This window comes from Arctopsyche grandis, chromosome 9 (genome assembly GCF_051622035.1).
Source record: "Arctopsyche grandis isolate Sample6627 chromosome 9, ASM5162203v2, whole genome shotgun sequence".
Taxonomy (NCBI): domain Eukaryota; kingdom Metazoa; phylum Arthropoda; class Insecta; order Trichoptera; family Hydropsychidae; genus Arctopsyche; species Arctopsyche grandis.
In genome coordinates, this window is record NC_135363.1 from 5,075,454 (window position 1) to 5,093,417 (window position 17,964).

At 33.5% G+C, this 17,964-nt stretch overlaps 3 protein-coding genes across 3 annotated transcripts in view; all 3 read right to left on the bottom strand.

The window, feature by feature from the left end:
• Nucleotides 1-2,412, bottom strand: part of LOC143917122 (solute carrier family 22 member 13-like) — a 67,846-nt gene extending 65,434 nt beyond the window's left edge. The window contains exon 1 of the mRNA XM_077438531.1: nt 2,369-2,412. The gene's annotated coding sequence lies outside the window, so the exon portion shown is untranslated. The remainder of the gene's footprint in view (nt 1-2,368) is intronic.
• Nucleotides 2,413-4,883: 2,471 nt separating this feature from the next.
• LOC143917134 (cuticle protein-like) lies at nt 4,884-8,478 on the bottom strand. Its single transcript, XM_077438546.1, has 2 exons — nt 8,467-8,478; nt 4,884-5,492 (listed from the first exon to the last, which is right to left on the bottom strand). Exons 1-2 carry the CDS (start codon nt 8,476-8,478, stop codon nt 4,884-4,886), a joined length of 621 nt encoding a protein of 206 aa, XP_077294672.1.
• Nucleotides 8,479-13,797: 5,319 nt separating this feature from the next.
• The window catches only part of LOC143916793 (uncharacterized), a 52,880-nt gene continuing 48,713 nt past the window's right edge, over nt 13,798-17,964 (bottom strand). The window contains exon 4 of the mRNA XM_077438042.1: nt 13,798-14,318. Coding sequence (XP_077294168.1) covers nt 13,798-14,318 — 521 coding nt within the window. The remainder of the gene's footprint in view (nt 14,319-17,964) is intronic.

Sequence of the window (17,964 nt, forward strand, 5' to 3'; positions counted from 1 at the left end):
AAAAACACATGAAAATTCAAATAGATTAAATCAAATAAATGTAATAAAATGGTTACTGTTAGATTAGCCATGCTTAAGCGGTTTATATTACAAATACTGAGCGAAGCCGGGTAAAACCACTAGTATTTATTTAATTAATTTTTGTAAAATCCTCAGAGCACAAACGTAATAACTCTACATAACCAAATTTTTCAGGATAGTGTAAGTCAAGGTCATATATTGTAATCTACAACTTTTATGACAGTCCAAACCAACAATGTCACACTGATCGTTCGTACATATGTACATATGTACGTTACATTGACAATGCGTAGTTTCTTAAACAGTGCTCGCTTATTATCAAGCGCACGAATGCGTGCACCTAGTTACTATGTGATTTTAAGTATTTTATTTCAAAGAGCCGTTTTTCAGTGATTTTTTTTATTTGTTTATAAAATAATACTCATAAAAATTGTACTGTCCTTCCTATTTTCCGGAATAAAAATATTATTAATATCATTATTGAAATGTCAACGGGCAAAGTACTAGTTGAAAATTAATCAATCAATGAAGGATAGTACAATCTCTATGCGTCTATATAAACAAATATATACATAATTCGTGGGTGAGAAGTTTGACAAGGGTAGTTAGTATATTGGAGAGAGTAAAGATATTGAAATAGGAATGGGCAGATGATGTAGAATAACCTATGAGTGAGATGAAAATATATATGTAATATATAAGAGATAATGAGAGCTAATAATGCAAATTTAATAAGACAGAGACTTTTATAACAGAGACTTGACAGGTAGCCCCAAAGTGTCACTCTGATTTCATTACAAATATAAGTAAAAATAAAACAAGAATAAAAAAAATAGTAAAAAAATAAGCAATTAAGAAATATGTATGTTAAGTGAAAAACAAATAAATAATAAAGATGTGAAAAATGTGTTCGACCAACTCAACATAACTGGCATTGAAAAGATCCAAGGAGCGTGATAATAATTTGAGGGGTCGAACAGCTTTCGAGAGAGGGAGTTCATGAGCACGTTTGTTTTAGCCCTAATTGGCAAAACGATATAGCTTACTTTCGCAATACCCAATGATTTTCCGGGTCCAAAAATTAAGCTTCTCCAGGATAGCGGGATTGTGAATCTCTCCTCTTAATACTTTTACGAAATGTTATCCAAGAAATAAATCTCTTCTCTTTGCCAAGGAGTTGAACCCCAAAGATCCCAAGAGAAAGGCACTAGGGAACAGATATATGGATAAAATCCGAATGTCTTCAGATATAAAAATCTGAGGAATTTCCTTTGGACTCGTTCCAACATCAGGGAGTAACGAATTTGATATAGTGTGAAAAAAATATAAAGTTATAGGCGTATAAGGCTACTGACCACTAAACGTTAAGTCTCCAAAGTTTTTGCATTCTTAAACGTGTTTATTCTGATTATTTTTCACCATCGAACTATCAGAAGCGATTTAAATTTCTATCGCTGACCAAATCGCGCAAAATGGCAAAGTTTCAAACTGATCGGAAGAATGTAGGAATATTGATTGAAACATTATCGAAGTGAAACATGTAAAAGCCTTGTAAAAATGGAAAAAAAGGACCAAAAAAGTGCTCGAATGGCATCCAAGAGAATGTATAATATTTGTAAGGGAGATTGGTGGATGAAATTAAAAAAGTGTGTAGAATGAAATGGATGAGAGAAAACAGAGACGAATGGAATCGTGTCGGAGGGGCCTTCATCCAGCAGTAGTTGGTAAACAGCTGTAAGAGATGATGATTTTATGAAAATGATTATTTTTTTTAGTTATTTAGTTTAGTTATTAGCTTAAGATCTCTTATTTTGATTTTCAATCAATGTCTTGTTTTTTGTGTCTTTATACATACTTGTTTTTTTATCAGTACATATGTATATGTATGTACATATATGTGGTTATGTGTATCAATGATTTAAAAGTGAAGCTAAATCCCTTAACTTTTGTACATGTCATTACCAATAAAAATAAAATGGGACTTAATTTTGAAAAGTTACCAATGTGCTCTGATAGAATATGAGTATCACCTTTATATTCAAAGTATGGATATGTGTATATTTTTGATAAATGGACTGTGGTTAGGAATTGAATCGAATCATACGCCGATTTAACCAAATCACTGCACTCCTACGAAGCGTATCATTACGAATGAGATGAGATCAATTCGATAATTACTCCACAGACTAATATAAAACACGCAACATTCTCGACGAAAATTAATTCGGAATCTTTCGAACGTTTTTTTTTTCACGTGCAAGCTATTATTATGCAAACATGTGATTGATATAATCATGATATGTCTGTTTGTGTGTAATGTTTTAATTAAATATGGGCCCATAATAGCCGTGATCGGGCCCGACTGCCGTCACGGTTAGTTGGCGATCCACTGTCTTCCACTTACTTCTGATCTGTTCCGTCCATTACGTTTACCATTGTGTTTAGTGTCGCATCATCCACGGCAAACCATAACGTGCGGGCACGCAATCATTATATGATGATTTTGTGGTCAATGTCACCAGATGACACGGCGAAAGCTGTGAGTGCGAGTGCACGTTTTGATCTTGCGCGACTGCTGATTGGGTTGTTTACTTTTTATTGTGCTTTTGTTTGGTCGATGGTTTGAATTCGAATTTGGTTTCGATTAGTTTGTTTATTTTCTAATGTGAAATGTAATGAATGTCTTTGCAGTGTGCGACACCTTTTCGTTTCGAATGGTATGACTTTGTTGGTGGATTTTGTTCTTATGCTGGGTGGTTTAAAGTGGTGATTTTTATTTAAAATTGAATGACTCGTGCTTAATGTTTGCAAAAAACAATTGAAAATTATGGTTGGCGTATTTGAATTTTTCATATTAGTTGGAAAATGTTTCAATAGATGTCACTATTTTCTTTGATTCCATTCAATTGAAAATTAATTATTTGTATAATTTAACAGTACCTTATTTTTATTATCATGTTTATATCCAACTAGTTGTTTCACCAGGCTTCGCTCAGTGTTTGTAATATAAACAGCTTAAACATTGATTGATTGATAATTGATTCTTATTATTATTATTATCATTTATTACCATTGTTATTATTTAACTATTTTTCAATAATGTATTTATTATCTATATATGTATATATTATATATTATTTATATGGGCGTTGGGGATTGCACTATTCGCCTGGAATAAAAAGTTAGCGGAATAAGGCGAATCTAATAGAAAATATTCATTTGTGTTTTTATTTAATTTATTTTAATCGAAAAAAAAAATTCAACCAATCGAATCGTCAAATAAACTGACTTGTTTTCGATTTCCAACCAACTGTAGTTACAAACGGTTACCTGACAAACGGTTATCGGTGAACAGACGGTCTGTGAAAGAGATGGCTGCATACGTAATGGCAGAGTAAACGAGATCTTGGTGAACAGACGGGGTAAGAAAGAGATGGCCGTATACGTAATGCCTGGATCGCATCCTCGGTTTACGGAAAATCTGTGAACGAGTTGTCGTGTCACCATTACAAACTTACAAAGTCTCTTTCGAAATTATATATTAGATGTATTATATATTATACCAGAACCCGGTGGCTCCCCGGCGCCCCCCATCCCCCGTCCCCATGTCGTCATGGAAATTTTGATTTGTTTTCGCAAGTTCCCAAGCATTTTCCAACCAACAATATTTACTTATGTACATACAAAGTCTCTTTCGAAATTATATATTAGATTTCATTATTTGAAAACTTGTTGCAATAATTAATTGTATTTTTTCATAAATATCTTAAATTCTAGCCATAGCCAGCAGCTTGGCTCGGTGGTTGGGCTTTTGCCTAGCACCAGTTCGATCCCGTGAGTTTGTTTCGTTAAACTGCTCGCACAGACGTTACGTTGACAATGCGCATGCGCAGTTTGTCAACTAACATCACTGTTTGTTCGTAGAGACGTCACAATGACAATGCGCAATTTTTTTTAATTTTATCAAAGTGCGCGAATGTGTGCATTTTAAAAATGCTATCCTTTAACAATCTTTCTATCAAGCGACGATTCACTGATGCTACATTATTTTTTAAGCTCCTACTCGTAAATGGTTTCCTTGATTGTTCCGATTTACTGAGTAAGGTTGATTTCACGACCCCAGTTAGTTATTCTAGACACGTTTCACTCTTTCAAAACCAATTCTCTAAAATATTCCTATCTACAGCGTTTCTATCGTATGCTTAACGGGGAGCTGAATTAGATTGATCTATTCGGCATTTCCTTACATCAATTTAGGACTGCCATCAGCAGAGTCTTGATTGATTAGTCCATTTCTATTATATATTCTTTATCCAATTATATTATATCACTTTATGTTTATTTATGCATTGTCCTATTTATTAATTTTTTACTTTTAATTCTTTTCTTTTTCATTTGTTTGTCGATGTGTACTAGATATATTATGTATTTTGTAAAAATCTATAATTGGGCTCAGATGTTATTTTTTTATATTTATTCTTTATTTTTTTATGAATTTCAGGCCTGTTGATTTTTCAATAAATAAATAAATATTTGGATCGAGTGTATGTATGTATGTATGTTTATGTTGGTATGCCGTGACCAATTGACAGTTTGCTTGAAATAAACATGTTGGAAAGGCTAGACAAGTCTCACTGCCACCTTACTGCGTGTCCCTTCACGAATTTATGTAGTGTCCATACATAGGGGTAAAAAATATGGTTTGTAATTTATATAAATACTATAATTTATTAAAATATTTACATACGGCGCAAAGAGGCATCACATTGAACCGTTGTCAGATACGCAACAACGGTAGAATGTAATCGATTTTGCGTTCATAAGTTGTTATCTTAAATGGCTCAAGTTCTTAACGTAAATTCTTAATGGTAGGCGGAGTATCCGTGTCCGGCGTAGGCTGGAGCAGCATAGGCGGCGGTTGCGTAGGCTGGGGCAGCAGCGTAGGCTACTTTGGCAACTGGGGCAGCATAAGCGATTGGAGCAGCAGCATATTTGGCAATTGGGGCAGCATAGGCGACTGGGGCAGCGATGGCTTTGACGGCATGACCGATGGGTTCACGGTGGACTACGGCATTGAAACCATTGTGGGGATCGGCGGTGTATTCTACGGTACGCTTGTGACCATCAGGGTCGACCAAAGAGTAAGATCCATGGACTACATCTCCGTCGCGGCTTTCGTGTTGGCTCTTGGAGTCTCCGGTAAGATGGTCTTGGACATCATAAGCGAAGTTGTATTGGGGATGGGGATCGTATTCTTCGACAGCTTGGGCGTATTTGGCGACTGGTGCAGCATAGGCTAATGGGGCAGCAGCGTATTTGGCGACTGGGGCAGCATAGGCGATGGGGGCTGCTGCGTATTTGGCAACTGGGGCTGCGTAGGCCAATGGGGCTGATGCATAACCGGCATAGTGTCCGGGCTGGGCGATGATTCCAGCGTGTGCTACGGCCACGAGGGCGGCGAAGGTCAAGAACTGTTGGAGCAAATTGATACTATTAGTATGGCGTAGAGCTTCGTAGAGGTTTGAGAAAAGTTCAGGGTCCAATAAAAAGTTTGAAAGAAGAAACTCGTAGCTAAGAAACATTTCAACGAAGGCAATCATTATGTTGGTTGGCAGCTTTCAGTGGAGGAGACTTCTTAGAAGGTATATAGGGGAGAGGAAAAGTTTGAGCAATTGTAAAAAAGTAAATAAAGACTATGAATACTACTAAAATTAGAGAGAAGTTGCAGTATGAATACTATGAGTTGGGTAATAGGTGTCTAAAGAAAAAATGATTGGTAGTGTTCAAAAAAGAAAACGCTTAAAGAAGAGGACTTAAGTCAAATTAATGCTGTAGTGTTTTAAGAAAAATAGTACATAAATAAAGAATTTGTAGTACGAATACTATACTTCTGAAGTGAAGGTAGTCGGTAAGAAGATAAGGTTCTTCCATTGAGAAAAGGCTTAGAGAAGAGGATATTTAAAGTCAAATTTATGCTGTAGTATTTGAAGGATAGTAAATAAATAGTTTGTAGTGCAAATACTATACTTTTGAAGTGAAGGTAATCGGTGAAAATATAAGGTTCTTCCAATGAGAAGAGGCTTAGAGAGGAGAATATTAATGCTGTAGTGTTTGAAGAAGGATAATATATGTAGGTATAAAAAGAAGTTGTAGTATGAATACTATGCTTTTAAAGTTAAGGGTATAGAAAATAGAGAGTTGTAGTACGAATTGAGTATTATATGTACATCTAAAGATGTCTTCTTTCAATAATAAGATGGGTTGTTAATAAAGACGATATATTGAGTCATATTAAATTAGTGGTGATTGAAGAAGAAGTAATATTTAGTATAGATACTAAGAACCGAGTAATATATTTCTATAGGTAAGGGTCACTTTGATGGTCAGTGTCGGTTTTAGGGGCTGGGTCGGGCGGCGCCCGAGAGCGCCGAGTAACTTAGGGCGCCACTTCATGCTCCGGAGGCGCTGCAAAATTTTTGATCAGAGTGCTAAAGGCGCCTCTAAGTTCTAAGTTCAAATATTTGTACTCAGGAAATTCTATTCATTGGGCGAAGGCGCATTCCTTATATTATATATATTATGCTTATCAAACGAAGGCGCATATTATATTATGCTTATTAAAAAAAAATTGTTTCACATTTCACTGTGGCATCCACAATTTAAATCTTGTGCTATATGACTCGTATTCGGTATTCTCTAAAGATTTTTACCCTATTTTCAGCTTCAATATATCGTTGGAAGATTCTAGCTGATCACGTGCAATTATATTCCTTAAAAAAATAATTAAGGTGGGAAGCAAAAATAGTAAGTTTCAGCTAAAGATTTAGCAGTGGCATTATAAATAGAGTCGGTATTTAAACAATCAAACAGTGAAACGGCAATTTGACGAAAATACAAAAAAAACGAGTTAATCATTTGTCCTGAGAAAAAGTTAGAGGTCATTATTAATGAACTTATTAGTTAAAAAGCCTATCTTTCAAATAAAAGGTAAAATTTATCCACTCATTGTATTAAATTTCATAAAACTACATTTGCAAGAATTATATCCGAATATTTGGGTATGAGAATTTTGTTGACATTTCCTATAACCGTAGCAAGTGGTGAACGTAGTTTTTTTATTTATTAAAACTTATCCCCGGTCTACAATGTCACAAAATAGACTTTTCATTTTGGGAACTCAATCGATTTTTTAGCTTTAATTAAAGATTTTGCGGAAAAAATAGCTCGAAAAGTTCACTAATGAAATTTAATATTATTTATTAGTCTATTTATTTTTAACTCCACCACTGGGGTTGGAAACCTTGATGAGAAACACTTTTCTGCCGGTCCCAAGCCCGGAAAAAGGAGGATGGTAGCCCCATTTTTAAATATTTTTCTAAGGACGTTTAGAAAAAAATTAAAGCCGGCACTGATGATTGTCAAGACAATATGGTGGAGAAGAGGATTAGATTAGAGAAGAGGATTAGATTAGAGATTTGGATAAGAGTATTGGAAAAATATAGTAAAGAGAGAAGATGTATTACGAATACGAACGATTTGAATGCTAGGTTTCTAATCAGTATGATATTTTTTGATTGTCAATTGAGAAGATGAAGTTTTAGGACAGTTTCATATTCATGAGAAAATTTACTACAATATGGTAAAATTTTGCAATAATGATCTTCTAAAGTCTAATAAAATTGTTTCGTCACAAAGAAACTGAAAAAAATTATAATCTGCTATAATGTAATTTTCTTCGAAACCCGTTTTTATTTTATTAAATTTATTTTTTTGCTTTAATTTTAAGGATTTATTATTTTTATACCCAAAACTATTTAAAATGTTTATATTAATATATATATATATATATATATATATATATATATATATATATATATATATATATATATATATATATATATATATATATATATATATATATATATATTATGCGTATTATGATTTTTATTTTCACAAACAATAACATGGACTTCAAACTTATATAGAAAATATCTGTTATAATCACTTATTTACACATTTAAATACTTTAGATTCACTTTATATTATTTTATGGTTAAAATTATTACACTTTTAATATCGGAAAGAGGTATAGCAAGAAAAATGAAACTACAAATAAACATAACCATTAAGAATGAACTGTAATGGTAGACCATAAGTTAAATGATTCTAAATAGAAGGGCTTTTATATACTTTAAAGTATCAAGAAGAAATGTAATTTTTGTATAAAATAAAAAATTGACCCATACACGTTTTAGCCAAAAAAGTTAAATATTATATGTGATATAGTTACAAAAATTCTACATTGTGTTGATTATAGACTACTGATTTGAAAAATGAATTGAAAATTTTGCCAAGTTGGAAATTTGTGAGTTTCCCCAGCCCTTAAATGGTTTCGCGTCTACCCAGGGGTTGTTGGGTGCGGTAAGGTAGGTGAAGGTATAGTACCTTGAATGCCATTGTGTTCGTTTAGCTGATGCTGCTGGTGAACTTGTGCAGTGGTCAGATTTCGGCTGTCTTTTATACTTATTGGTCAAAAGCTGGCGGGGGCCTTTCACTTTCGTTGGGAACTCCTCTTATATCAGAGTAAGGAGGCCGGCGCACGCACACCACACCGTGCCCTTACCCGCCGTTTTTTGAATCGTATCCTTGAACCAGCACACAATTAAAAATGGAAAAAAAGTACCCCTCGTTAATTCGACAGGCTACTCGAATTCCATATTTGTAGAATCGAAAGGAATCGCTAGAACAATGTCGTATAAATCTAATATATAATTTCGAAACAGACTTTGTATGCATGTAAGTTTTGTTTAGTAGAATCCGTGACGTTAAATTTAATAAAAAAAAACAAATGAATATTCAAATAAATTTCATAAAATGTTTACTATAAGAGTCATGTTTAAGCGGTTTATATTACAAATACCGAGCGAAGCCGGGTAAAACCACGAGTTACATATAAAAATGTCAAGTATTCTTATATTCAAATTATATTTTGTTTATACATATGTATGTACATCCCTTTGCTTTATATTTTCATAGTATTAATCCTTTAACTATCACATACAAACAGGAATAATCTAGAATAATACTAAAATGGTAAATTTCAATAAAACATTTTGACCCCATTTTAAAGTGTTTAGTATTAGATTAGCCACGTTTAAGCGGTTTATATTCCAAATACCAAGCGAAGCCGGGTAAAACTACTAGTTACATATAAAAATGTCAAGTATTCTTATATTCAAATTATATTTTGTTAATCTGTACATCCCTTCGCATATGTACATCCCTTCATATGTAATAATAATGTACATCCCTTCATATGCTATAACATATGTACATCCTTTCGCTTGATCTTTTCATAGTATTAATCCTTTACCCATCCAACAACAAACAGGAATAATCTGGAATAATATGTAGTGAAATGGTAAATTTCAATAAAACATTTTGACCCATTTTAATAACAATTAAAATATATCAATCAAATGGACTAGGGATTTTTTTAAATTTCCATTTTATTTTCAATGATTCAATTTGATCTCTGTAAGAATGCATAAAGCTAACTATTCGACGAATCAGCAATACGTTGACTGATACAATATTGCAACTGTAAATATTGCATTCTATGTTTAAATGATTAATCATTGAATTAAACGACGGCAAATAAGACGACATGTGTAGCTGTGTAACTGCATTTTCCACTTTATACCTACATTCAATGCTTAAAAAACTGCATTTTCCTTGTAATAACGATACAAGCAGGAGACAATGAAGAGGATAAAGATACAATACAGCAACTGCTACCGTACTCTTTTTGAGCTACCAAAAGGTTGCAGCGTGTTGTAGATGTTTGTAAAAGTGCATGTGCCTCCTTACGTCGTCGTGTATTTGTATCGTCAAATTGTGTTCTTACTGCCGCGTATATATCGATTTTTTTGCTATGAAAACATTATATACCGTTAAAAAAAATTGCATGTTTGCAAAAAATTGCAAAAATTGACAGCAGCGCCTTGTCCATACAAACGTACTATACTTCTCCCTTCCTCAATTATGGCACTAGAGAAATTATTTTTTAATATGCTATGGATATCCACCATTGAGGTGCATCTATCGTTTTATTTTTTTGATTAATTATTTTTTATATGAGCTAAGAGCCGCCAAACATCTATAAAATCGCCTCTTTTTTACACCCACGAAACGAGTCCAGCGTGCTTATTTAACGGTCGATTTAAAAAAAAATACGCCGATAGATGCACAGAAAGTATCTTTTTTATACCAATGATGAAATTTTTTTAAAAATTGGTCCAGTTTTGGAGGAGAAAATAGTAAAATACGAAACCTCGATTTTGTCAATTTAAAATACGTTTTATCTGGTCGAAGCGCAACTGTCGCATTCACTCAATATATATATTGATATATATTGTCGCATTCACTCAATATATACGTACACTCAATATATATATCGAAGAAAGGAACGGTAACAAAATTAAGGTTTCAGGTGTACAGCCCTCTTAATTATTAAAAATATTTTATTTTATTTTTATCACACGGTTATTTTTATTTTATTTTATTTTTACATAGATATATACCAGGAAGGCTTGACAGGAAGATCCCAATGCGCCTTCCTGGACAATCAATTACAAACAATGCAGCATTTTATTATTAAATAAATCACTCTATGTCGAGAAGCTGACAAACACGATATAGCAATTAATTAATAAGAATTAAACCATTGAGACATCTGTGAATTTAGATTTGTACATAATTTTTACAAATTGTACATACAATTAATACAGAAGATTTGTGATAACAGGAAAGATGATTTTTTGCTAATTTGAGGAACCGTTTCAACAATGATAAGATAAAATTGGCAAACTCTGATAAGAAACGATCGATTTGGAGTCACAAATTCCTCCAAATCTAACCAGCAGTATAGCGGATCGAACCCACTGATCACTCGGTGCCTTACATACACGCTACCATTAAGCCAAACTGCTGGCTTATTTAACTTATAATCGTAGGCCGTCACGACCCTGCGCACCATAGTTCATTTTATTTTTACTCTCTAGCTTTGTAGTTTGCCCTGCTTCATGGAAAATAGCCCTAAAACGCCCTCTTTCCTGGAAAAAGCACGCTCCACCACCGAAGACTACTTATAACCAGAGATCGGTGGCCGAGGATGCTGCCATAAAATAACAATAGACCTCTCCAGTACCCACAAAGCAAATCACTGTTTGTTCGTAGAGACGTCACAATGATAATGCGCAGTTTTTTTTAATTTTATCAAGTGCATGAATGCGTGCACCTGGTTTCTGGATAATTATACAGTATGTATATGTATATTATGTATGCATGTACATATTTGACATATTATTTTTCCAAAAAACAAAACGGATTTCCAGATTGGAACCGTATAAATACATGTATCTACAATGTATATTCCTATGTATATGTATACATACATACTATGTGTGTAGAATTTAGTTTTCAATCCCAAAATAGTGATTAAGTTGACATATTTACCTATGCTACCCGATTGTTCCCAATATTTTAAAAATCCTATCCTTTAACAATCTTTCTGTCAGGCGATGACTAACTGATGCTACATTCTTTTTTAAACTCCTAAACGTAAATGTTTTCCTTGATTGTTCCAATTTACTGAGTAAGGTTGGTTTCAAGATCCCAGTTAGTTATTCTAGACAAGCTGCACTCTTTTCAATTAATCCTTTCAAAACCAATTCCCTAAAATATTCTTATCTACAGCGTGTCTGTCGTATGTTTAACGGGGAGCTGAATGAGGTTGATCTATGTATCTGATATTTCTTTACATCAGTTCAGGACTGCCATCAGGAGAGTCTTGATTGAATGATCCATTCTATTTCTATTTCTATTATATATTCTTTATCCAATTATACATATTATATCACTTTATGTTTAATTATACATTGTCCTATTTAGTCATATTTTAGTTTTTACTCTTTTCTTTTTCATTTGTTTGTCTATATGCATGTACATACTAGATACATACATATATTATATATTTTTCAAAAATCTATAATTGGGCTCAGATGTTATTTTATTATATTTATTATTTACTAGCTGAACCCGGCATGCGTTGCAATGCCTGCAATTCCCGTTCCCGTTCTCGTTCCCGTTCCAGTTCCGGTTCTCGTTCCCGTTCCCGTTCTCGTTCCCGATCCCATTTGTCGGAAAAACGCAGGCAGCGAACACATTTGAAATAATTCAACAATTTTTCAAACGTGTTCGCTTTTTTATTTTACCAATCAATTTTACAATTTTATTTTACCAATCAAGTGGAAATGTCTAGCACCACCTTAAATTTTCGTTACATGTCCAATTAAAGTAAATAGGTAAATACAATGTAACCTTTAATATTTGCACCCACGGAAATACATGTCTGCCAATACTCTTCCCATAGCTTCGCCAATATATGCAGAATTTGCGGTAGAGATAAAATAATTTTCTCTTATCACCGCACTGTGATCGAATGACAAAATGTTCGTTTTGCCTAGTGACTTGATGTCTTTCGCCAATAGTGTCATAAAGGAACCTTCAGAATCTCTTTTGTGGCGTGTATGTAGTTTTACAAAGTATCTTGTTAATTTAATTTGATCTGGTTCTGCTACAGCTCCCCGGACATGCATACAACAAATCCTGAAGATTACATCGTAATCGGTTGAATGTTTAAGGAGCCTTTTATTTAAATGTATGAAATGGTAGTTTCCTACTTTACCTATCAATAAAAACACTGGTAATTTAAATGTTTCTTTGTTTTTGTATTTGTTAATGTTCCTAGCTTTCCGTTGCACGCGACTTAATATGAATTTGCTTTCTTCAGTTAGCAGACGACGCGTTTCAAGTAACGGTTGAAGTTGACGGACTTGTATGTACATATATCGCGTTTCAAATGATGGTTGGAGATCAAACAACGTCTTTTCAAAGCCGTGTCGTCAAAAACCAACTGGTTATCGTGATTGCCAACAAACAAATTTCCTTGACTACACAATGGCGCTTCATACTTTCGCGTCGATAATATGAATCGTAATTACGAATATGATTGTTAAGAGGTTTTTTTTTCACAGTAATCTTCCCGGACATGCATACAACAATATCCTGAAAGTTCCATCGTAATCGGTTCTTTGGTTTAGGAGTCTATTCAAGACAGACAGATAGACAGACAAACATTCCATTATATATATATATATATATATATATATATATATATATATATATATATATATATATATATATATATACATATATATGTATATATATATATATATATATATATATATATATATATATATATATATATATATATATATATATATATATATATATATATATATATATATATATATATATATATATATATATATATATATATATATATATATATATATATATATATATAATGAATTTCTACATCTGAGGCCTGTTTATTTTTCAATAAATAAATAAATATTTGGATCGAGTGTATGTATGTATGTTTAGATAAGTTGGTATGCCGTGACCAATTGACAGTTTGCTAGAAATAAGCATGGTGTAAAGATGTCCCTTGACGAATTTGGTGTCCATACATAGGGGTAAAAAAATGTGGTTTGTAATTTATATAAATACTATAATTTATTAAAATATTTACATACGGCGCAAAGAGGCATCACATTGAACCGTTGTCAGATACGCAACAACGGTAGAATGTAATCGACTTTGCGTTCATAAGTTGTTATCTTAAATGGCTCAAGTTCTTAAAGTAAATTCTTAATGGTAGGCGGAGTATCCGTGTCCGGCGTAGGCTGGAGCAGCATAGGCGGCGGTGGCGTAGGCTGGGGCAGCAGCGTAGGCTACTTTGGCAACTGGGGCAGCATAAGCGATTGGAGCAGCAGCATATTTGGCAATTGGGGCAGCATAGGCGACTGGGGCAGCGATGGCTTTGATGGCATGACCGATGGGTTCACGGTGGACTACGGCATTGAAACCATTATGGGGATCGGCGGTGTATTCTACGGTACGCTTGTGACCATCAGGGTCGACCAAAGAGTAAGATCCATGGACTACGTCTCCGTCGCGGCTTTCGTGTTGGCTCTTGGAGTCTCCGGTAAGATGGTCTTGGACATCATAAGCGAAGTTGTATTGGGGATGGGGATCGTATTCTTCGACAGCTTGGGCGTATTTGGCGACTGGTGCGGCGTAGGCTAATGGGGCAGCAGCGTATTTGGCGACTGGGGCAGCATAGGCGATGGGGGCTGCTGCGTATTTGGCAACTGGGGCTGCGTAGGCCAATGGGGCTGATGCATAACCGGCATAGTGTCCGGGCTGGGCGATGATTCCAGCGTGTGCTACGGCCACGAGGGCGGCGAAGGTCAAGAACTGTTGGAACAAAATGATACTATTAGTATGGCGTAGAGCTTCGTAGAGGTTTGAGAAAAATTCTGGGTCCAATAAAAAGTTTGAAAGAAGAAACTCGTAGCTAAGAAACATTTCAACGAAGGCAATCATTATGTTGATTGGCAGCTTTCAGTGGAGGAGACTTCTTAGAAGGTGTATAGGGAAGAGGAAAAGTTTAAGTAATTGTACAAAAGTAAATAAAGACTATGAATAATACCAAAATTAGAGAGAAGTTGCAGTATGAATACTACGAGTTGGGTAATATGCTTCTAAAGAAAAATTGATTGGTAGTGTTCAATAGAGAAAACGCTTAAAGAAGAGCGTTAAATGGAGGATTAAAGACAAATTAATGCTGTAGTATTTAAAGAAGAATAGTAAATAGAGAAGTTGTAGCACGAATACCATACTTAGTGAATGTAGTTGGTAAGGCAATGAGAAAACGCTTAGAGACGAGGGTATCTAAAGCTAAATTTATGCTGTAGTATTTGAAGAAAGATAGTAAATAAATAAGTTGTAGTACGAATACTATATGTACTTCTAAAGTGAAGGTAGTCGGTAAGAAGATCCGGTTCTTCCAATGAGAAAACGCTTTGAGACGAGGATGTCTAAAGTCAAATTTATGGTGTAGTGTTTGAAGAAGGATAGTATATAGATAAGTTGTAGTGCGAAAACTATGCTTTTAAAGTGAAGGTAATCGTTAAGTTGAACAGGTATTTTCAATGAGAAGATGGTTAGGGAGGAGGGGGTGTAAAATCAATTTAAAGCTATATTTATTGAAGAGGGATAGTAAATAGAGAGTTGTAGTAGGAATTGAGTATTATACATCTATGTATAGATGATCGTCTACTTTCAATAATAATACGTGTTGTTAATAAAGACGATATATTAAGTGAAATTAAATCAGTAGCGATTGAAGAAGTTATATGTAGTATAAATACTATGAACTGAGTAATATTTTTCTATAGGTAAGGGTTATCACTATGATGGTTAGAAGAGGATTAGATTAGAGAGAAGTATTATAGGTTTGGTAAAATATAGTAAAGAGAGAAGATGAATTACGAATACGAACCATTTGAATGCTAGGTTTCTAATCAGTATGATAATTTTTGATTTTCAATTGAGAATATAAGATTTGATTAAGAGTTTTAAAACAGTTTCATATTCATGAGAAAATTTATTACAATATGGTCAAATTTCGCGACAATGATCTTCTACATTCTAATAAAATTATTTAGTTAAAAGAAATTGAAAAAAGGTATAATCTGATATAAAGTAATTTTCTTCGGAACCCGTTTTTATTTGTTTAAATAAATTTTTTAATCTAATTTTGAGGATTTATTATTTTTATACCCAAAACTATTTAAAATGTTTATATTAATATATATTAGGTTTTGAAGTTTTATATAATATATATAGTTTTTATTTTTGTAACTGCCTTTGTTTAGGATTATAGTTCAATCTATTATATTGTTGACTAAATTTTTAACTTTTTTTGAAATATTTAAATGTACATAATACTATTATGCGTATTATAATTTTTTATTTTCACAAGCCATAACATGGACTTCAAACTTATACAGAAAATTTCTATCCTGATCACTGATTTGCACATTTAAATTCTTTAGATTCACTTTATATTATATTATGGTTAAAATTATTACACTTTTAATATTGGAAAGAGGTATAGCAAGAAAAATGAAACTAAAAATAAACATAACCATTAAGAATGAACTGTAATGGTAGACCATAAGTTAAATGATTCTAAATAGAAGGGCTTTTATATGCTTTAAAGTATCAAGAAGAAATGTAATTTTTGTATAAAATAAAAAATTGACCCATACACGTTTTAACCAAAAAAGTTAAATATTATATGTGATATAGTTACAAAAATTCTACATTGTGTTGATTATAGACTACTGATTTGAAAAAGGAATTGAAAATTTTGCCAAGTTGGAAATTTGTGAGTTTCCCGGCCCTTAAACGGTTTCGCGTCTACCCAGGGGTTGTTGGGTGCTGTGCGGTAGGTGAAGGTATAGTACCTTGAATGCCATTGTGTTCGTTTAGCTGATGCTGCTGGTGAACTTGTGCAGTGGTCAGATTTCGGCTGTCTTTTATACTTATTGGTCAAAAGCTGGCGGGGGCCTTTCACTTTCGTTGGGAACTCCTCTTATATCAGAGTAAGGAGGCCGGCGCACGCACACCACACCGTGCCCTTACCCGCCGTTTTTTTAATCGTATCCTTGAATCGACACTCAATTAAAAATAGAAAAAAAGTACCCCTCGCAAATTCGACAGGCTATTCGAATTTCATATTTGTAGAAACGAAAGGAATCGCTAGAACAATGTCGTATATATCGTAGAAAATCTAATATATAATCACGAAACAGACTTTGTATGCATGTAAGTTTTGGTTAGTAGAATCCGTGACGTTAAATTTAATAAAAAAACAAATGAATATTCAAATAAATTTAATAAAATGTTTACTTTTAGATTAGCCTTGTTTAAGCGGTTTATATTACAAATACCGAGCGAAGCCGGGTTAAACCACTAATCTTCTATCTTATATAGAATTTCGGAAGAGACTTTGTATGTACATATGTAAGTTTTGGTTCGTAGAATCCGTGACGTTAAATTTAATTAAAAAACAAATAAATATACAGATAAATTTAAATACAATAAAACCATTCAAATAAATTCGATTTACTTTAATTTACGTGTTTACTATTAGATTAGCCATATTTAAGCGGTTTATATTACAGACACTGAGCGAAGCCGTGTAAAACCTCTAGTTACATATAAAAATGTCAAGTATTCTTATATTCAAATTATATTTTGTTAATCTATACATTCCTTCGTATATGGGTCTATTTCAGGGGACCGAAAGTGAAAAGCCCGAAAAAGAAAATATCAGAAGGCAAAGTTTGAAAATCGAAAGATCTTAAGTCGGTACTATCTCTCTTTTTGTCATACAGCCTTGTTTAATGTGCGCGCGCAGGATTCGGGAGGAAAAGCCTGTTCCTCTTGTTCCTGTTGTATCCTGCTCGCGCAAATTAAGTGAGGATGTACGACAGGGGGAGAGAGACTTTTACCGCACGCCACTGATATATGTATATATGTACTAACCGTTTTTCATATGTATGCATGGTAAACGAACATTTTCGACTTTTTAACATTCGGTGCGGTGACGGTCACCCCTTCGCATATGTACATCCCTTCATATGCAATAATAATGTACATCAATTCATATGCAATAACATATGTACATCAATTCATATGCAATAACATATGTACATTCATTCGCTTTATATTTTCATAGTATTAATCCTTTAACCATCCCACACAAACAGGAATAATCTGGAATAATATGTAGTATAATGGTAAATTTCAATGAAACATTTTGACCCATTTTAATACAAAATGAAATGTATCAATCGAATGGACTAGGGCTCTTTTTAAATGTCCATTTTATTTTCAATCATTCAATTTGATCTTCGTAAAAATGCGTAAAAGAAACCATTCGATGAATCAGCAATACGCTGA